General features: G+C 42.8%; 2 protein-coding genes across 4 annotated transcripts in view; one reads left to right on the top strand and one right to left on the bottom strand.

Moving 5' to 3' along the window:
- Positions 1-3314: 3314 nt before the first annotated feature.
- LOC148001114 (uncharacterized) lies at positions 3315-9656 on the bottom strand. Its single transcript, XM_087586892.1, has 5 exons — positions 9607-9656; positions 7862-7946; positions 6499-6528; positions 5914-6087; positions 3315-4971 (listed from the first exon to the last, which is right to left on the bottom strand). Exons 1-5 carry the CDS (start codon positions 9654-9656, stop codon positions 4873-4875), a joined length of 438 nt encoding a protein of 145 aa, XP_087443018.1. The 3' UTR covers positions 3315-4872.
- Positions 9657-18746: 9090 nt separating this feature from the next.
- The window catches only part of Scel (sciellin), a 116395-nt gene continuing 112895 nt past the window's right edge, over positions 18747-22246 (top strand). For 2 of the 3 annotated variants that reach the window (NM_001431587.1, NM_001431588.1), the window contains 1 exon segment: positions 18747-18874. The gene's annotated coding sequence lies outside the window, so the exon portion shown is untranslated. 3 annotated transcript variants of the gene reach the window in all.

A 22246-nucleotide genomic window follows, 5' to 3' on the forward strand; every position in this document is an offset into this window, starting at 1 on the left:
CCCGCTGAGCCATCTCTCTGGAACTAGACTTTGTTGTTGCTAAAGTTTTCAGTTGATTAATATCTTTCATATTCTGTGACCTGCAACCATCAATAAATTTCACCAGTGCCAAAATTAAAGTTGTATTTCATAATCAAATTAAACTTTTGAGAAATAATTTCTCAAGGGCTTTCCATTACCGAAGGGTGTCTGTGTGGAATACTCACGGAATTTAACCTGGATCACGTCTGGTGGCTGCCTATCAGTGGTTATGAATGTCACCGAATTTCACCAACCTTCATGAGTAATTACCTTCATAAGTAATGCCAGCCCTGAGCATTCATTCGAAAATGAGTAGAGATATTTCAGATCCCAAAATTGTGTATGTTATAGTTACAATCTTGATATGAACACAGACATTATTCAAAGATTGACGCTCCCTTACCTTGGATGTAGAAATCTGTGTCTGCCTTACGTTGATTTTTTTCTTACTCTGTGACTTTAGTCTACGTGTAATTTCAGATGCTAAGGGCATGGCTAGTTTAGAAATAAAGATGCTGGGAAGATGATTAAAGAGAAGAATGTCTTGAAAGATTATTTTAAGCCATGGTCCTCAACCGACCTAATGTTGCAACCCTTCAATATAGATCCAGGTTGTGGTGACCCCAACCATAAAACTATTTCTCGAGACTTCATAACTGTAATTGTGCTACTGTATGAATTGTAATGTAAATATTTTTGGAGATAGGGGTTTGCTGAAGGGGTCAGGACCCTCACGTTGGGCCCTTCCAGGAGGAATTGTCCTAGCTTTAGAAGATAAAGTATCTATGGGAAAATGTGTATTACTTTATTGGATATTATTTTCTTGTGGTTTTTGATTTGACAATAATTTCGTACTTAAAACCAACAAAAATAGTATTAGGAACACATCACTACCATTCCGCGGAATTCAACTAATGCCCCCATTTCACTCTATTTCTTTGATGGTTTGTTTTCTTGACCATGAATTAATGATTAAGTGAATATTAAGCCGTATACACCACGGTCCTCTATTCCTGGAGCACCTGTCCTCTAAACCTGTTTCAGTGTGAGACTACCCATGGCCCTCCTCTTTACTCACAGTCCTCACTGTCTTCTGTTCTCTCTTGGTTAAGGTCACGCATACATTCTGAACCAGACGCTTACCAGTGACATTGTGCCTTTCTCAACGTATAGAGTGTGGGGTCAGGCAGAGGTCATCTGCTCCTTACGCTGATGTTAAGGAGATGGTGAAAGTGTTGCTTAGTTTCCACCCTGCATAATTGCTTTGTTTTTAACTTGAAATTAATTAGCAGCGTGTGTGGTAAGACCCTTTAAGTTCGTGCCAAGTTTCTGGTCTTCATCAAAATCTCTTTTTAGATTTAGCATCTGTCAATGTGTTTCTTGTCTGCTCCAGTCTTCTTTATGATGCTGTGATGGTGTAAAATCATTTTTCTATCTCTCCCTATCCCTGACATATACTCCTCTCCCTTTCTCCTCTCCTCTTCCCTACCCTCCTCTCCTCTTTCTTTCTCCCCTTCTTCTCTGTCCTCTTCCTCCCCTTCCCTCTAGTTATAATGCATTCCTTTTTTAATTTAGAAATCATATGCGTGTAAACCTTCCTTAGCAAGGCTCTGGCTCTTAACAATGTAAACTCACTAATTCACTGCTCAATTCTGTAACACATCTGAATTCTTTCAGAATTACTCCCTCTTACTGCCACAATAAGTAAAGCTATTTTAAAAGGAATTTTAAGGGACTGGAGAGATGGCACTTACTCCTCTTATTATATCAGAGTTTAGATCTAGGCATCTATGTCATGCCATTGGCAAATGTCTCTAACTCTAGCTCCAAGTGATCTTTTGGTCTCCATGGACACCTGCACACACACACACACACACACACACACACACACACACACACACACACACACAGAAACACATAAATAAAACAAAATAAACCTTAAATTACAATAAAAATAGTTCTTTTAGCCGTACACCCACCCTATTTTCAACCCGCAAATATTATTTTAAGAACGTGTGTTTCAAAGCCATCAGTGCTCACTTCTGTCTTTTCAGTTGGCCTAAGGGTATAAGCGTAGGTTGATAATTACTAAAAGTGGGCTTACTCCAAAATTCAGTGTCTCTTAATATGTTGGCAGATTGATATTGCTCAATGTAAATTTTAAGTGACTGACATATGTGTGGACAAGAGTGTGTGTGTGTGTGTGTGTGTGTGTGTGTGTGTGTGTGCATGTCTACATGCATGCATATGTGTGCTAGACAGTGGTAAGTAAAAGTGTGTGTTGAAAGTTGACTTACTCTTATCACACTTTTCCCGCTTTCAATACTCAGCCAGTTGTAAGTGTAAAACAAACAAACAAAACAAAACAAAACAAAACAAAACAAAAAAAACAGTCTGCAAAGGGTACACATTGACTACTTCCAACCTTTGGGAGGAGGCAGAATTATAGGAACAATAATTATAGGAATGGTAAGATAAAACTGTAGATTCTAGGGCTCAGGCAAGGGGGCCGTGGGGATGAATATGTGTAGCTGGATTTTGGGGGCAGTGAAAGTATTCTGCATGGCGCTGATGAGCATCTACAAAAAAAATAATGCATATGCAAAAACCACCACAAAAGAGTAAAACCCAAGATTAAATCACATGTCAGCAGCAGTTATAAAATCAAGCAATTATTTGTAGGAAAGAAATGAGAAACTAACGTTTGTCCGTTTAGTGTTTTCCGCAAACGATGCCAAGAAGCTACATAGGAGTTCTCGTAGGCCCTGTCGAACCGGGAAACACAGATAAAGGTGTGGTCCTTAGGAATCCTGGCTGGGGACTCTCAGGCTTGTTTTCCAAACAAACAAGGGAGAGCAGTGGGAGATGCCCTTTCCAGCTCAGACCAGAGGGTTCAGGCTCTGTGCCTGCCCAGCGCCCGCTCTGCGCCCACTCAGGGTCCGCCCCGCCGGTGTTAGCTTGTCTGAAAAGACTAGAACTCTTTCCTAATCCTTCTGTCTCAGAGCTCACATCCACATCACCACCTGCCACAGCCTGTGCGTCTTACTACTTGACATTCTCAATGCATTTTCCGGTTTTCATCTCCACAACCCCCACCCTCCTTCAGAGTAGTGAAATCTCTTGCTTGAAAATGTGGCACCACCCTCCTAAATGTCTTCACTAAAATGGGATTTCTGTGACCTGAGAGTGAAAAGTGAAGAAAAAAGAGGGGAGCATTAGGTGAAGCAAAACAAAACAAACAACCCCCTAAACAACAACAACAAATAAAATAAAGACAATCAATAAAATCAATAAAATAATCAGACTTTAATTATATAGCCCAACGCAAATTTACATTTTTATACACTGTAATTGCTATTTAAATCACATCGGTGTAGTGAAGACCTCCAAAAACCCAGAAACGTCCTGTGTGGCCCTGTTGCAGTACCTGGTGTTGGTCAGTGGGAAGAGAAAGTGCCTGTTAAATGCAGGGCTCAATGTCTCAATTGACCTTCTGTGGGACGGAGGTCAAGTAGATTAGTCCACCATGCCAAACAGGCCTGAGACACCCCCACTGTAGCTAGACAGCCATGGGCTCATTCACAATTCTGTTATCATAGAAGAAAGAAGAAATAAATTGGGAGGGAAGTCCATTACATTATCATCATCATAGTTTTTTAACTCATAAATTATTTCATAGCTCACTGCTTATTTAGCACTTCTCTACAGTTTTCAATAAATTTAATTTCCCCTCATGGAGTCATACGTGCTTTTTCTTAGATGTATTCTTTCCTTTGAGTTTCATATTCTATGCACTCTATTTAATTTTCTGTGTGGCTTATAGAGGGTAAGCATGTAGATTATTTTTAGATGGTTTCTTTTATGTATTTTTTAAAAACCTGGCACCATTGCTTGGTGTATTTGAGGACAGTGCTTACACAATCTGCATAACACAAAAGCTATAGTTCTCAGAAGAAAACACAAATACATCTACAGACCCTCTGTGATCAGAATATTTTTATGCTGGTGGGACTGTGCCACCCAGTGTGTTTTGGAAAGTAGTTCCTTCCTGCTTGTCCCTCACGGTTGTGATGTCTAAGGTGTTACCCTCTCTGCCATCTTGCCTGCTTCTCTCTGACACCGTCTGAGGGACAGACTTTTCAGAGACAACAGTTTCCTCCTCTGTCTTGTGCAGGAAACACTGCATGGAGCCTCTCTTAATGAGTCCTTGTCTCTGAGTATCCTTGTGGAGAACAGAACCATTACGTGATATTGATTAGAGGGTGAAGCCGAGAGGCCAGCCCTCAAAAGCTTTTCACTGGAGTGGGCTGGAGGGAAAGGAAGGCTGTACAGCATTACCCACTAGTACCCCTCGCCCCAGCACAGAGTCAGGATGACCACGGACAGTGTCTACAGGTAACTGGGGTAGGGCCTCTGTGCTAATGTCCCAAACATTTTATAGAACTGCGTCTTCCTGTATCTTTCTTGCTGTACAGCTGTACAGCTGCTCACTCTGGCTTATACGAAGTGGCTGATTTATGTCATTTGCCTCTCCCCGTGGATGCCTGACTCGGTCTTCCTTGTTATAAACTCGAAATAGCAGCCATCGAAAAGAAAAACACTTTTCAATGTTCCACCCATCCCATTCCGGCTTCCAGGAGGGTCACGCGTGGCTCACAAATGACTCACAGACCCTGAGAGCTGACTCCTTCTGAGAGTCAGCAAGGCCCGGGATGGTGGCACAGTTCGCAGTCTGCAGATTCCACGGGTCACTCACCCAGCATGACATTCCTCGGAGCCAGCGGAGGGGATCAGTAGAGCAGCAGCTTGGACAAACAAGCAGACCACAAGACAGACAGACAGGTAGTGACTTCAGCCCGAATCCAGTAGGACTAGAGATAGATAGTTGAGATTGGAACCAAGTCCTTGTTTTTCCAGTGACTGATAGGTCCTGCAGAAGGACACTGGCATCTGCAGAGAGAAGCCTGTGAGCAAAGGGGAAGGCAGGGGGTATCCATATAAAGGGCCCAGTGCTAATCCGTCCTTTACTGGGTGACTCTAAACTCATTTACCAGTACGATTTCTTCTTTCCCTCCCTCCCTCCCTCCCTCCCTCCCTCCCTCCCTCCCTCCCTCCCTCCCTCCCCCCTCCCTCCCTCCCTCCCTCCCTCCCTCCCTCCTTCCTTCCTTTTAATTTTAAAAGTATCAGTAGGAGAGGAAGTCTGTAAACATCTCAATATAAAGGTGGACTTCTGGGTAAGTGCCCTTTAATAGTAATTTCCTTTCAAGGAACTCTAGATGATCCTGTGCGTCTGGCTGAGGGACTTGTTCTTTGCGTCATGCCTCATGGGGAAGAGGCCGCTGCCAAGTTCCTTTACACACATCCCCAAAGAATGACTCTGCCTTTGAGAGTGTGTTTGCTAGGCCTCGTCATGTTTGGCTGTGGAGGGCGGGGTCAGCACACAGGGCAAGCAGCATACCTTTGGGGAGACCCCGGAAGTGCTCTGCCAAGCAAAGGGCAGACCTTGGGGACCTCAGGTGGAACATGAGAATTTGTTTACTGGGGTTAGGAATTTGCCTGGAGGAATTTTCTCTTCCTCCCTCCCTCCCTTTGTTTCTCCCACCCTCCCTCCCTTCCCTCCCTCCCTCCATCTCTCTCTCTCTCTCTCTCTCTCTCTCTCTCCCTCTCTCTTTATGTATGTAAATGGTAGTTTGTTATTATTTTAAAATACGCTCCTTTACCATTAGAAAATGACCCCTTTGCAATCACACGTCTTTACTGATGGTTCTTTTACTGTAATATCTTGAAGTTCTCACATAGTAATTTGATATATTTACAGGCACGTGGAGTGACATTTCACGTATGGTGACCACACCGGGGGACTTGGTATAATTTATAACCTCAAATACTTACAATTTCTTTGTGTTGGGAGCATTGAAAACTCACTTCCAGTGTTTCGGAATATCGGTATTGAAATGCTGTTAAATGTTGCCGACCACAGTTCTGGGAAGGGCAATGGTACTCCTCTCTTCTGCTCTCCGGGGCACTAGAGGAACACCCATAAAAGCTCACAGTTTCCCCAGGGCTCTGTTGAGAGGACAAAGAAAAGGGCATGTGTCAAGCTCCATTTTGGATTCCACAATATTATTTCATTACCATCAAATATTATATTTTTTATGAGCTGCCTCACCCAGCAGACTCTATGCTATTTCTTAACTATAGCAGGACAAAGTGTCTTTATTGGAACCTAAAGGGAATTATTTTTACTGTAAGAGAGGCGTTTTCTCTATAATTTTAACCGTCACAGAATTCACTTCAACAGATTCAAAATGGGCAAGGAAGGGCAGGGAAGAAACTCACACTTTTAGGCATTAGTTGTCTGAGGTAAACACACATTTTATATGTGCCTTATTCCAGAATCTGAGATGAGAACCAGCATGTATAGTGTATAGACTGTTTCTGTGAGTTCATGGGTCAGGAGAGGTGACTTACACTCACCCAGAGAATGTATGAAGACAATACTCGATCCTGTAACATGAGCAGAGTAGTTTAAAACTTTCCCATAGTTCATTGCTTGCCATTCAGACTTGTGTTTTAATGACGGAGCCTAGTTACAACACTTATCAAAAGCCCATTAGGAAATCATTTATAGAGTGAAGAAGTATGCATTGAATTCTAATCCTCTGTATGCACCTTTATCTAGTTGACGATGGTCAGGAATTCTGGGAAAACAAGTGGAATGAAGTGGGTAGACACTCATGTAATACTGGGGTGCTTTTCCTAATCATCAGACGTTCGGCTGTGAATGGAAGGGAATTCAATCTACTTTCCTGGGTACACGCTCTATCTCTCAGTGGCTGTGCACATCGATTTGAGCCACTGAACTTCACCTAGAGTCCCAGAGCAGAGAAGTAGAGTCCATTGGCTTTGCTTAGTAGGCCTCATGTTTGTGGTTACCAGGTTCTTCAGACTCAGGTTGTTGCATAAACAGAGATCAAACATCTACATTCCCTGGCCTTTCTCCACAGGGTTGGCCATGGGTGTGTGTAGATTCACTCCCTGTTTCTGTGTTGCAGAATCATGGTTAGACTGGACAAACGAGTCAGGTGATGTGACCGCATCCAAGCAGGAGGGAGATCCGAGCACGGGTGGGAACCTGAGGGTTGACTCTTCAACACAGAGAGTATGGATGCCTGACAGAAAAGGCTTCTCACGAGCACTGTAGAGCACTGTGCCAGAGGGAGGTAGAGAAATTCAAACAGCAGGAGGAGGAGCAGGAGACATGTCGAGAGCTCCTCCCTTGGATGTTTGCCTGCTCTGAAAATCTAGCTGCATTTATTAGAGTTTCTAAAGGCTCAGGTTTTCTTTGACTCCTGGGAACAGAAAAAGATGATAGTATTTTATAGTGTTGATATGAGATGCCATGAGTCTGTTATCCTGGCAAAGAGGAGGATGAGGCAGGAGCATAGCAAATTTGAAACCTAGACTACACAGGGAAACCCTTCCTAAAAAATAGGAAGGGAGGGAGGGAAGGAGAGAAGACAAAAGTTGAGAGATGAAACCAGATAAGGATTAATATCTAGAAGCCCACTGACATAGTGCACAGTATAAATGTATACCATAATTTTGAATGGACGGCAATTTCACTTCCACACAAACTAAGTTAATGAATCTTGTTCAAGTCTCCTGGATCACTCAGAAGCTCAGTATTATTGTTCATAAAATAGAATATTTGCTAAATCCTTATGCCCCTTTTTCTTCGTTAACATTCTCCTTGAACAAGGAGGGAGAGAAAAGCAAGAGACGAATCTTTCTAACAGGACTGCTTGGCACAGATCAAGAGTTGGTTGAGCATGGGTACCTGTGGCTTCAGGGCATTCTGCCACCCTCGCTGGGTTCCCTGTTGTCCACCGCTGCTCCAGAAAGCAGTGGCAGAGCGGAGGTGCCTTTTGCATTAGGCCAGCATAGCCAGCATGGACTATAACGTATTCTCTCTCTAGCCTGTAAGAAAAGCATTTCAGATCTCTGGCTGAGCTGCCCGTGAGACATCACGTGCTTCTTGTCTGATGCTGCCATAGTAACTAGTGCCTCATCTGTGCTAAAAACCAAGGTGTGGTATGTTTTACTCTCCAATGTTAGATGTGAAGGTTTCTTAAATTGTTGGGAGGAATTTCCACTGATGGGGAGGAAATATTCTACAAGAATTTTTAAAAATAACTATCATGTTTTAAACAGATGAGGGTTTTGGAATCCCAAGTTGTTATGCCATTCGAGCAATACTCGTGCCCCTGGAATTGGGACCCTGGACTCCACATTAAACTCTGGATGTGATGGCATCATCTATAATCCCAGCATTCCTTGGAGAATTGGGAGGCATAGACAGGAGAGGAGCCTGGCGTCTTGCAGCTAGCTAGTGTGGATAAGAATCCTTGAGTCTTGTTTTAGTCTGACTTCGCCTTCTCTAGATCTGGTAATCGTAGTAGAACAGATAAAATTAAGTGTTATTTTTATGAAAGACATGGGAATGTAAGCATATGTGATCTTCCCAAATAACTTTATCTATTAAGTAGACAGAAGACAACATGGAAATCAACGGCGAAGACATTGAAAGCATAAGAAGATTTTAAAGGAGCATGGGATATATGAAATTTAACAAGCGAGTTGATGCTGGGAAGATGGTTGCATAGATGAAGACACAGGCTACATAAGCCTGAGGGCTAGAGTTAGGGCCCTGGAGTCCACATTAAACTCTGGATGTGATGACGCCATCTATAATCCCAGCATTCCTTGGGGAGTGAGGAGGCACAGACAGGAGAGGAGCTTGGCTTTCTGCTGGCTAGCTAGTGTGGAGCACAAGCCACGGCCGTAGAAATCGCTCTGCCTCAGCAAGCTGGAAAGTGAGAAGCAACTGGAAAACATGTTTCTCATTTCCACAGTCATACAGAGGCAGGCTCGAGAGTGCGCACGCGCGCGCGCGCGCGCACACACACACACACACACACACACAGAGAGACAGACAGACACACACACAGAGACACACACACACAGAGAGAGAGAGAGAGAGAGAGAGAGAGAGAGACACACACACACTACAACTTTCAAATCCTTGAATGCAACTATTTTTTAATAGCCTTTAGATATAACTAGTCCAGTAAGAATGGTTACACTATTGGTTGGGAGAAATGGTATAAAAAAAGGATGACAAGGTGTGCCAATATCAAAACATCTAAAAATCACAGAATTGGAGAATTGAAACCATCACAAATCTGATCCTTTTGTTATAAAGGATGGTTCACTATTTTACAATAATACTTGGAGATTTGAAAAAGTCCAGAAATATCTGGAATGTAAAACTGGGTTCACTCATTTGGTTATATAAAGCCTAGGACCTGGGAGACACTTTGCAGACGAGTTGTGAGGAGGATTGTGGCTAAAGGAGGAAGTGGGCAGGAGAGGGCAGGCGTGGTGAGCAGAGGGCTTCAGACACTGTGTGGGAGGGAGCCGGGTCACAGGTCTCAGACCTCAGGTGACTCAGGTGGTTTGAGAGAAAGTGTGTGATGCAAAGGAAAATTGCAACAGGAACACAGCAGGAGACAAGGGGACTACGGGAGCCACATTTCTCTAGTCAGTGGAGCCTGGAACTCTAGGAAAGTCATGGTCCTTGGCTTCAGTGTCCTTTCTAGTGGCGTCTTTGCTTTTTCCTCATTTGCCCTCGGTAATAAAACCAAATGTGTTCAACAACAGCAACAAAAAGAAAGGAAGAACCAAAACCAAAACCTAAAACAACAACAGCAGCAGCAGCAACAACAACAGCAACAACAACAGCAACAGCAACAGCAACAGCAACAGCAACAACAGCAGCAGCAACAACAGCAGAAGCAGCAACAACAGCAACAGCAACAGCAACAGCAACAACAACAGCAACAGCAACAGCAACAGCAACAGCAACAGCAACAGCAACAGCAACAGCAACAGCAACAGCAACAGCAACAACCACACTAAATGAAACCAGTCTCTGAGAACTCACTAGGGAGGGATAGGGAGGACTCAAAGATAAATAAACTCAGATCCACTTCAAGTTGCTTCCATTCCGATAGGAAAGACAGGTTCAAAGAACATTCTCGACATTGTGTGTGTGTGAGAGTGTGTGTGTGTGTGTGTGTGTGTGTGAGAGAGAGAGAGAGAGAGAGAGAGAGCGTGTGTGTGCATGTGTGTGTGTGTGAGTGTGCCTGTGTGAGTGTGTGTGTGTGTGAGTGTGTGAGTGTGCCTGTGTGGTGAGTGTCTGTGTGTGTGTGTGTGTGTGTGTGAGAGAGAGAGAGAGCGTGTGTGTGCATGTGTGTGTGTGTGAGTGTGCCTGTGTGTGAGTGTGCCTGTGTGTGTGTGAGTGTGTGAGTGTGCCTGTGTGGTGAGTGTCTGTGTGTGTGTGTGTGTGTGTGTGTCTGTGTGTGTGTGTGTGTCTGTGTGTGAGTTCAGGTGGTACTGGTAAAGTCTTTATATACCACTTGTGTTAAGAATGTGTAAATAGAACTTGTACATATAAATGAAAGTACGCACATGTATGTGCTTTTGTAATGCATCCAATTTATCATAGCTTAGGTAGTATGTGTCTCCTGGATTCCCAAACTACCCTCATAGCCTCTTACACTGTTTTGAGTATAAAGTTTTAGAAGCAACCATTAATTATGCCATCTATTTTAACTTAAAAGCCAGAAGAATATGTTCTGTTTTATATTGATTTGGCTTACTAAAATTATTACATGGATTTTGTACTTTTATTTATTTAAATTGTTTATATTATTAACTTACAAAAATTGAAGAGTTTTAGAGAACCTGGAAATACATGAAAACAAGATCCAGTTTGTAAACTGGATAGTGTCTCCCTAGAAGATGTCCACATCTGAATTTGTAAATGTGCTATTTTGATTGGCAAAAGAAACCTTTTGGATGTGATTGAATCAGTGAGAATGAGAAGAGGAGAGCATTCTGGATTGTCCTGATGGACTGCCTTTATCCAAAGCATCCTCCTCAGAGGGAGACAAGAGGACCAAGTCAGTAGCAAGAGTTACGAAAGGAGAGCCAGAGGGCGGATGATACCTGGAAGAGATCGTTGACAAAGGAATGTAGGTGGTCTCCAGGAATGGGAAAAGACACAGGCAGATCTTCCCCTGGTGCCTTCAGAAGAATCTACCCTGTCTAACATCTGACCATTAGCTCATGAAACTAAGTGTTTAGACATTTGGCCTCCAAATTGTAGGAGAATAACGCGTATTGCTATGAATTTGTGGTTATTTACTATGAGAATGGTGGGGGAACCAAAGCAATGGTAAATTATGAGAGAGGAGGTAAAATAGATTTCAAAGAGGAAATGCAACTGCTGTTATGGTATTGGAACACTGGAGAAGGAAAAGAAAATATAATTCTAAGTAGAGAGGAATGCTGAGACAATTTTAAATACCCAGTTGTTTCTAAGAGAAATCAATTATGCAATATTTTAGTGAGTGGTGCACTCCAAGCAGATTTACTTTATTTTCTTTCTTTTTTTTTTTTTTTTTGGTTCTTTTTTTCGGAGCTGGGGACCGAACCCAGGGCCTTGCGCTTCCTAGGCAAGCGCTCTACCACTGAGCTAAATCCCCAGCCCCTTACTTTATTTTCTTATAATCCCCTTTCAATCAAAGGTCTTTATTAGTTCTTTATAATGCTATCGGTGTGCTCCAGAGACTGACTCTTGAAATGATGTCCTTGCACCTTTGAAAATCTGAATTTAGTAATAGCATAGGTGACTTACTCAATTTACAAACAGTGTTGTAGGAAAAGAATGTTCGTATGTTCTTGAGCTTCTCATGTTCTTCCCATGCATGAATAGAGTACATTAGTAGTTCACTAAGAGTTAATTTTTAGATGGCATCTATCTAAACTGTTTCCCCTTATTGATTGATTGATATAGATTGATTGAGATAGTCTCACTATGTCCTTTTGGCTACCCCAGAACTCACAGTGTGGAATAGGCTGGCTTCAAACTCACAGAGATCTGCTTGCCTCTGCTTCCCAAGTGCTGGGACTGGATCCTGAGAACGAAGGCTTGCACGACCACGCCCAGACTTTGTGTTTTTCTATGTTAACATAGTTGACACCCAGAATGATTCAAAGGAGGAAAGGAGTACTTTATTATTTATTACTGGTTCACAGATGAGAACACCAAGAGAAGAGGCGTTTAACAACTACGTAAGTTAACTCAAGTAGCCATTGTCTGAGGCTGACACCGTTGCTTCGAAACCAGCTATGTTGTCTCCACTGTTAAGAACTCCTAATGTGGAGTGCTCTGTCGGGATTGTTATTTAAGATGGTTAAGGACTGTAGCAGAAGAATATAGACAAATTCCCTTGACACAGAGAAAGGAACCAGGTTATGTGCTCACTGGCTGGTAGGTAGGGATGAATAGGGATCACCAGTTGCACAATAAACAAATATTTACAGTCACACGAATGCCATAAGAATGGATATTGAAGACTAAGGTAGCAGGATGCATTGGGACATCAGCAAGTATGTGATATGGCTAGAGCTTAGGGTGCATGGAAAGTATGATTCTGTAATAGAAGGAAAGGCCTTCTAAAAGGCAGAAGACTAACTTTATGCATTTCCTACCTCCCTTGCCTCTTTATTGGCTGAAATGTGGCTGCTCCAACTTAAAAAAAATTAACTTTAGTTAATTTTATCAATTAAAGTTTAAATAGTAACAAGGTTAGTGGCTATTGCTGTAAACTACAATTGTACATGAATTAATTTGTGTGTGTGTGTATGTGTGTGTGTGTGTGTGTGTGTGTGTGTGTGTGTGTGTGTTGGACATTGAAACCACATGACAAGTGGATGCTATTCCAAGCTCAGTTGTGTATGAATTGAAAGTAATTAGACTTAATGGGGAAGTGGGAGTGTTTTAATAATGAGAAGGGAGTGGCATGGTGCCACCTGTATTTTGGTAAAATGTTAGGAATAGCATGTTTTGCCTAGTAAGGAACTAGCAACTGGATGTATGCCATCCCTACTGCTCACTCCTTAGCAAAACCAAGGTGAGGGAATTGTATTGAACCATGCTGTGTTATAGCTTTGGCCACAGATTATTGATGTAGAGTAGGTGTCTGTACCAGTTACTTGTGCATTGCTGTGAGTATGAAACCTGAGAGAAGGAACTTGACTGTGGGAATCTTCTTCTTCTTCTTCCTCTTCCTCTTCCTCTTCCTCTTCCTCCTCCTCTTCTTCTTCCTCTTCCTCCTCCTCCTCTTCTTCTCCATCCTCTTCCTCCTCCTCTTCTTCTTCATCCTCCTCCTTTTTCTTCTTCTCCATCCTCCTCTTCCTCCTCCTCCTCTTCTTCCTCCTTTTCTTCCTCCTCCCTTCTCCTGCTCCTCCGTCCTTCTTTTTTTTTTCTTTCGGAGCTGGGGACCGAAGCCAGGGCCTTGCTGAGCTAAATCCCCAACCCCCTCCGTCCTTCTTTTAAAAACTTGATTTGTTTTAATTTATCTGTATAAATGCCTTTCACATATTCATGCATGGTACCCATGGAGGTCATAAGAGGGTGTCAGGTCTCCAGTAACAGTCAAGTGTGTGCTGGGAACTGAACCCAAGTCCCCTTCAAAAACAAGTGATCTTAGATTCTGACCTATCTTTCCATTCCACATGGCCTGTTTTATAACTTTGGCCTCTGAGAAAATTTTATTTGTCCACATGTTACATATTTTTTTATCTGTAAAACTGCATATATTTTCTATTTCCCTGTCCCTCCTTTTACTTTTGATTATCACAGTAAACCCTGATAAAAGCTGCCAACATTAACCATGCACACAGCCCCACTGCCATATTGTCTTAAATTTTCCTCTATCATATAAATCAGTATGGTATTTTTTCTTTACTGACTTAGTCTCATTCAAGATGTCAGGGCATAAGCACAACATGTGATATTTTACTGGAATCCTATAGGAATGGCCTCTAGTCCTATTTCCAGTAGAGTCTTTCTTCTCATTGGAAAACAACATTTTGTTGCTATTTTTTTGTCTCTTTACATAGTCCTGGCTGTCCTGTAACTCATGATGTAAATCGAGTTGGTGTCAAGCTCACAGAGATCTGTCTACCTCTGCCTCTTTAGTGCTGAGATTAAGTGTCTGCACTATGGTGCCTGGTGTATTATCTACATCCTATCAGCATTCTTGTATCTAGATTTCATCTTTGTCATCATTATGTTCTGCTTATAGCATTCCTTATAGAACATTTGGAGTCTGAAGCTCTGAGTGTTCCCAAATTCCTCCCCAGACATGTTCTTAAGGGCTAAAGATCATACAGTCAAATTTGATGCTTGCTCATGGGTTGGCGGTTCAGTCCAGGTTAGTTGACTCTGTTGATAATGACCCCAGCTTTAAGATAAGACTTAATTATACAAATAATTTGCCATTCTACACCTTTCAGTGGAAGAAAAGTAGTCCTTTCTTCTAGTCGGTATGCAGTCCTTTTCTTCAGCCTGAAGTCAGAATGGACGATGAAGTCAGAATGGACGAACCATATTTACATGATAGCACATGACTGTCCACAGAGGTCACGAGACTTGGGTATATGCAGATATGAACAGACTCTGAGACTAAGACTAAGACAGGGACTTCTGACGAGTTTGGTCTGACTAAGGCTACATCGTCCTGACTCCATTTTGTGGATGCTTTGACAGTTCTTAGCCTTCTACTCTGTCTACTCCACCCCCCAATAGTCATGTCTGCTTGGGAACACATTTGGAATTTCCATGACCCTCACCATGGCCCAGATGTATTAACAAGCATAATTAATGTTTATATAAACCTAAGCTAAAAAACTGAAGACGGTATAAGTCAAAGTTAGTGTCATGTTATGTCTGAAATGACTCTGTTCTGTCTAAACAAATGTCTCCAGGTTACTCGGACTCTCCTCTAACATCGATGCAACTGTGGGCACTTTTAAAAATGCTGTAACCCTGAGGTTGGCACCAAGAGATTTTGAGGCATGAGACTACTCTTGGTCACCAGTCAAAATTAAAGGGCACATATTCTCTTAATTGGCTTAGTCAACATAGTTGCCTGTATCTTTCTCATGTGGGTTTATTACTGGTAGACACAGGAATAGAAGGGGGAGATTAAAACTTTGCAATAGCAGTTTCCGACTTTAGTGCCAATGAAGAGAGAGAATGGCTGCTGCGATTCCCTTGTCCAGTTGTACCAATTCCTCTTTCCATGGATTGCCCAAACCAGAGCTACCTTCCCTGTAGAGAAGATATCACTTGTTTTGAGTTTGAAGAAGACGCAGAAAGCAGCAAGAATTTAGGGCTGAGTTCTCCAGATTCCTGTGGAAGATACTGTGCTAAAGGCAACATCTCGATTGGATCACCGTATCAAGGAGAACTAAGGCGCAAGGGCTGAATGACTTGCTCAAGGTGGATCCTGAGTCCACAGGAAATCAAACCCAGCCTTGCATGGGTCTGTGGTGAGTTCTCCCTTGCTCTATGACATGATGGCGCCATGAAATACATTAAGCAAAGCCCCAGCTCCTGCAGTGCTGGCAGCAAGTCATTAATTATGACATCTATCTACTCATAGGCAGAAGGAATTGGCTCTGTAATTACCATCCTCATGATGTCTTTGTTTAACAGACATATAACATTTATTTCTTTTACCCGGAAGGAAGATGAGCAGTCCTCTATTAAAGAAAAAAAATCCTCAAAGTCCAGGAGAAACAGACCAGTGATGACTTGTCTTTATCACTTTTGGAGCATCCCTGAGATATGGAGGTAACAATCGTTTAATAACAATTATTAAAATGATATGGGACGCTTCTTAGAGCAGTCGGAAGCACAATAGGCATGTTTTCTCCTTCCTATATTAGGTAGGATTGGGAACTAGTGGTTTCCTTAGACATAACACACACACAAAGCAACATGGCACCCCAGTGTCTAAGACAGGGTACAAGAGCAGCGCGGTGGACAGTAACATGGTTCATCTTGGTGAGGCCAGATTTTTCTTATAAACCTCATTCTATTTTTCCAGCTACCACCAATCATTTGGCATAGGCACCCAACATCAAACCTGGCCATCGAAGCTTCTGAGCTCACCTTCCGAGGAGTCCCCAGGAACTCACTGTCCAATGGGCCTGACCAAGCCCAGTTATTCTAAGAATTCTCAGGGCCTAGAACAGGTCAGGTTGGAGTGAAACTGAGGTCACACCTCCCTGGGCCACCGCCACACCCCACACACGTTGAGTTTGCCCTCTGTACACTCCTTGGAATTCGAGACAGTCGTACTGAAGAATGCCTATTTCGTATGAAGATGTCTGGGCTTTGCTTACGTGTTTAGAATGAGTCCTCTTTTGAATCAGAGTTAAAAAGATTTTGGTTTTGGTTAGCAAACTGGGTGTCCTGACCCACAGGGGAGAAGAAATGCCAATTACACAAAGAAATAGTTATTCGTAAACTCAAATCCCTCAAATGTGTCTTGGACAGTTTTCTTTAATCTCAATACGAGGTAAAACCCCCTTTTTCTGTTTCTGTATCTTATGAGGGACAAAGCCATATGTTTAAACATTCCGGAAGTTAGTTAGTACTTGTCCATACAAGATAGCTTGGAACTGTTTATCCCTGTAATTTTAACCAAGTTCTAACACTGACTACAACTTTACTTTTTATTTTTAAAAGCTTTTCTTTGTTTCTGAGAACCTCAATCTTGTACACAATGAAATATGATCGTTCTATCCCTCCTGTCTCCTTCAACTCTCCCACCATGTCCCCTTCCAATTTTGTCTATTCTACCTTTTGTTTTTTGATAATATATTAAGTCCACTTAATACTGTTCATATGTGCACGGGAGTGGAACCGTCCTCTGGAGCATGGAAAACCTCCCAGCTTCCCTGTTCTTAATAAACAATGACTCTCCCTCCCCAGGTACTCTCTGACCCCAACAGCTCTTCAGCATTGCGTGAGGTCTGGAGACCACCTACCCCATCCGTGCATGGTTTTTATTGGCTGGATCTTGTATAAGATGGGTCGCATCTTCTTTTCAAATTTTCTCACGGACACCAGTCATATCTAACCTTACTCTAACCAACCTTTATCACTATGACAAAAATTTAAATTTTATTTTAAAGTTTTTTCGGGGACTGAAGGGAGGCTCAGTAAATAGAGAGAGTCCTTGCAGTTCAAGTCTGGAGACCTGAGTTCAGGTCCCCAGAACCCACATAAAGATGGACACATCGGGGGTGTGCCCTATGCCTCAGGCCTGTGGTAGTGGAGACAATGACATGTGGGTCCTTGGGGCTCTTGGTTACCCAGAATGAGATCTGATGAAAGGAACCCATCTCACAAAATAAGGTGGAGAGCACCTGAGGTGAACTTCCAGCACGTGAGACACGTACACAGATGCATGTATAAGTATGTATATGTGCAAACAGCCCCCCCACAATCATGTATAGACATTATATACATCACGAGTCAGAATTGTATGTTTCACTGTGAAAATAATCTTCACTTTGGAGCTTCAAACCTCTCAGCCTAGAATTAAGGAACATCCAGGAAGTGATCTCCCAGCTTCGATCCGTCCTGCAGTTGGCCTGGCCTTCTCACCTGAATGTTTCTACTTCTTGCTATTCTTGTCATAGGCACAGACAAGCCTCACCAGTTTTAATTGTTGGTGTGCTGATGAATTAAGATGACCCAGGGAAGATGATCCAGTCCCCTTGAACAAAGCTCTGAATGCTAAGCTTCCTTAAGTCCTTCTTGCTGTTGTGAAAGGTTCGCTTCCTAGTCTCTGAGAGGAGCTCCCTCCCAGGATGTTCTTCCTGTCCTGTCCTTTCTCTCTTCTTCACAGCAGAAGCAGCCTTGATGCAGGAATCTATGCCATCATCAGCTGTAAAAGATGTTCCAACCATCCTCACCACTTGAAAACTTGATTAAAATTCTATTTAATTATTTGTGGTATGTGTCTGGATATGCATGTTAGGGTCTGCATGTGGTCAGAGGATAAACTTCAGGAATCAGTTTGCTCCCTCCACTGAGGATGAAACTTAGATCATCAGGCTTGAGGGCAAGGTCCTTTACCCACGCAGCAGACCTGCTGACCATCTTCTAAATTTCTTTCTTCCTTCCTTCCTTCCTTCCTTCCTTCCTTCCTTCTTTCTAACAAATTGTGAAATAATTTAAGGGTGAAGATTCTTACATTTGGGGTGTGATATTCCTCTGATGTCTGTATGTAATGTTCTGCATGTGGAATTTCTATAATGGATTCTGTCTACATCTTCTGGTCCCAGAGTTCATGTAAATGTTCCTTTCCCAACTGAGCAGTGCACTCCTGGGGACACATGTCTGTGACTTCACATCCCAAGTAGTAGAGGGAAGGAGGGAGAAAAGAAGGAAGGGAGGGAGGGAGGGAGAGAGGGAGAGAGGGAGGAGGAGAGATTCCCTCTACCTCCAGTTTTGTTTTGCTTTTTAAAAAGCTTATTCCCAAGTGGTTGTCTAGGCTGCCAGCCGGACAGTGTTGTATGTTGTAGAGATCAGCTAAAACAGCGAGATTGAACATTTTGCATTTTGGGGCACAGCAAGGCCAGGAGTTATTTGAAGAACTTCCCTACAGAGAGTCCCGTGAATGAGACTGTTTTTTGTTGAGCTGGTATTTGTACAGGGTGACACCCTCTTTCACACCGCCTACCTCCTCCCTGTGTGACTCAGTGTTGAGAGAGAAGCCTCTAAGCTGTTCATTAACAGTCAAGCGGAGGTGGGAAGTGCACCCAGGAAGCTCCAGGTGCCCATTTGTTCCAGCAGGATCCACTTGGGGAATCACTGCGGGCCAGTTAGCCAAGAGTCCCGGGTTTCTGCGCAGGAAAGGTGAGCTGAATTCTATTTGCAGAGAAAAAGACAACTGCTTCGTAGTTTGTGCAAACTTTTCTGTTTTTCCCTCCACGTGATTCAGATCAGGGCCGTCTGTATTATCTTTGACTTCTTTCTAAATTTGACAGTTTACGACGAGTATCCCGTGCGCCAATAGCGCTACGCTTTTAGTTTCCACAGTCTGCATCACAGCATCACAAACACGGAGAGGCTTTTGCTTTTCCCACAGGAGCTGGCAACTTTTAAATCAAGGAATCAGCACTCACGGGTCTGTGTTCTTCAGTGACTATAAAACTGTTTTATAAAAAGAGAGCTTTCTATTTTTCATAAGTGATGCTTCTAGTGAAATATTAAACTGTATCGACTTTACAAATAGCTTCATATATTTTTTCTCAACTGTGACAAAAACTGCAAACCGGTCCGACCATATTATCCTCGTATAAGAAAATCTCCCTTGTTTACATAGTAGATTCATGGGATGGAGTAAGGAGGGGGCGTGTAGAGATGTGTGATTCTTCACAGGGGTTTGTGTGCATGTGACTGGCTTCGCTATGTTCTGGTTTGAATTAGTTGTGGTTGTCTGACTCTATTTTTTTTATCATTTCTGTTTATGATACAGAGTAGCAGGAATCAAACGCAGCTTGTTAGCAATCTTAACTCCTGCAGACCTGGCTCTACTGAAGAACCGGGGTTTTCCTTGCTCCCCAGGACTGACTAAGCTACCCGAAATCTCAGAGTAGCTGAGATGTGTCAGTGCCCAAAGGTTTACTGAAGAGCCCCATTACTTTGTTTTCCAATATGAACAGCCAACAAAGCCCAAGGACAGCATTGTTTCATTATTCATGAAATTGAAAACTGGCTTTCACTTCTGTAGCTAATGATACAGAAAAAAACTAAGAGTTTATGAAGACAGTTGGATGGTTTTTAAATGTCAAGATATATAGAGACTACATGGAAACAGGTCAGAATTTTATAGAAATGTAGGCACATGTAAATCTTAGAACTCATGAATATAATTTTTCAACTGAAAGGGGGTGTGAGTATATGAGTGTGTATTGTGGGGTGTGTGTGTGTGTGTGTGTGTGAGAGAGAGAGAGAGAGAGAGAGAGAGAGAGAGAGAGAGAATATGAGAGAATGTGAGAGAGAGGGCAGAGAGAGGGAGAGAGAGAGGGAGAAAGAGAGAGAGACAATATGAGAGAAAATATGAGAGAGAGGGAGAGAGAGAGAGGAATGAACATATGAGTATGGGAGTGTGTATTGTGGTGTCTGAGAGAGAGAGAGAGAGAGAGAGAGAGAGAGAGGGAGAGAGAGAGAGAATATGAGACAATATGAGAGAGAGGGCAGAGAGGGGGGAGAGAGAGAGAGGGAGAAAGAGAGAGAAAGACAATATGAGAGAAAATATGAGAGAGAGGAAGAGAGAGAGATGAATATATGAGTATGGGAGTGTGCGTACCATAGCAAGCATGTGGAGATCAGAGGACAATTTTCAGGAACCTTCTACCATACTGAGGTAGCATCTCTCTTTTGTTTCTGCTGTGTGGTGTCTTACAGTCTCACTGGCCCCTGGGCTTGAAGGTGATTATCTAGTCTCTTCCTCCCATCTTACCGCAGCGGGGCTGAGGTTACGAATACGTGCTACCACGTTTGGCTTTTTAACTTGGTTCTCAAAGCAGGTCTTCAGGCCCTACCCTTTGAATTTTCTAGACGAGGAAAGCAAAGGAAAAGATTAGGCAACTTTCCAGGCCGAGAGTGGCAGAACCAGAAGTGAAGTCGTACGTATGTCTGCCATTTGTCTCGCTAGATTTTCTCAGCGAGTTTTCAGAGTTCTTACACATAACAAGCAGTAACTAAACGAACTAATTTGTATCTTTATATAAGGACTACGGGTGGCATGTAAGCAACAGTGTCCTTGCCAGCAGTGCTATTGTATAGAACGCATGGGACGTGTGCTTGACATAGAAAGGCATTTTTAATCTGTGGCTTTTGGACTTGGTCTTTTTAGTTTGTATATTTGTAGGGCTAAATAGTGGGAGCCATCAGCCCCTTGGTGTGATCTTATATGTGGTACATATGTGAAGGCTGTGGTCTGGTCCCCACAGTCAGCATCATCTTCCCTCCCACTGCCATTCCTTAGGTTCTGTTCACCGGGCTGTCTTCCCTGACGGTTAGAATTCTGACCACTGTTCTCAGAGAGAGTTCCATTCCTGGGACCTTTGTAAGCCAAGCAGAAGTGCGCTTTAAATGACTGAGTTGGTACGGTGGAATGAACTGTGCATAGTCCCCCGGACTGTCGCCTCAAGGGAACGTGATCTCACATAGCATCTGCTGTGGTGGGTGCATTAGCTCTAAGCACTCCATAAGAGCAAGGGGATCAAATCCTTAGCCCAGCACTCAAAGAGAAATCTTAGTTGTTTCCGAATAGCTTCCTTCCTGCCGTTATGCTGCTTCTCGGCCATTCGTAGATCTTATTCTGTTTTCTCATCTCAAGAACGTTGGAAAAAAATGAAAAGTTGCTATGTATTGGCTTCAATACAGCTTCCTGTAGCTGCCCAGCATTCTGTTTGACATGGTGTACGCCTATCACGATTTTCTGATTGGAGCGAGGCTCTTCCTTAGACGCATGCTTTGCAGATGACAGCTTCGTTTATTTGGCTTGTCTTTCATGTCAGTTGCCAAATTCTTTGAAGATGTGGATCGCTGACCGTGATCATTAGTTAGAGGAGGGAATTTTACAGCTTCATGCTAAAGGCTGACAGGCTTACATCTAGCCAAGAAAACCTGCAGTCCAGCCTACGCAATGCTCAATACTCAAGAGCTCTAGAAATCTAAGTTACACAGCACAAATTGTCTCCAATCCTAAGGTCCTTGGCTCTAAGATGATGTTAGTAAATCTCCTTTATGTGGTTGTTCCCTTAGAACACCCGGAACTGCTTGTCCCAGGAGACCATAGCAGACTTCCAAAAGAAATACATAAGGATTAAATGGTGAGCAGAGCATGTCTGTGCATGAAAGACTAATTCTAGTTAAAAAAATCTGCAGGAAACGACCCTCTCCTGCCTTCTCTCTTCCTGTTCATCATCAGGATGCTGTATGCAGGAAATCCAAGGGCTGTCTCCCTAATGGGCTTGACCTTGAGCCAATGAATTAGAAATGGTCCATGATAGGGCTCTGATGATTTTTGATGCTTGAATATTCGATGCTGAGTATTAAGTCAGTGCCTCTGTAGGATCAAGTGGACATGTGTCCCCGGAATCAGGTAAAACGTAGAATTATCCCCCAGCAGGGATCAGGAAGGTTTCAAGTATTAAAACCAGGAACCGTCAGAGAGTCAATGTTAGGGGTCTATAAAGATGTAGAAAACTGGTGCAT

This window comes from Rattus norvegicus, chromosome 15, assembly GCF_021556685.1.
Source record: "Rattus norvegicus strain SHRSP/BbbUtx chromosome 15, alternate assembly SHRSP_T2T, whole genome shotgun sequence".
NCBI classification, from domain to species: domain Eukaryota; kingdom Metazoa; phylum Chordata; class Mammalia; order Rodentia; family Muridae; genus Rattus; species Rattus norvegicus.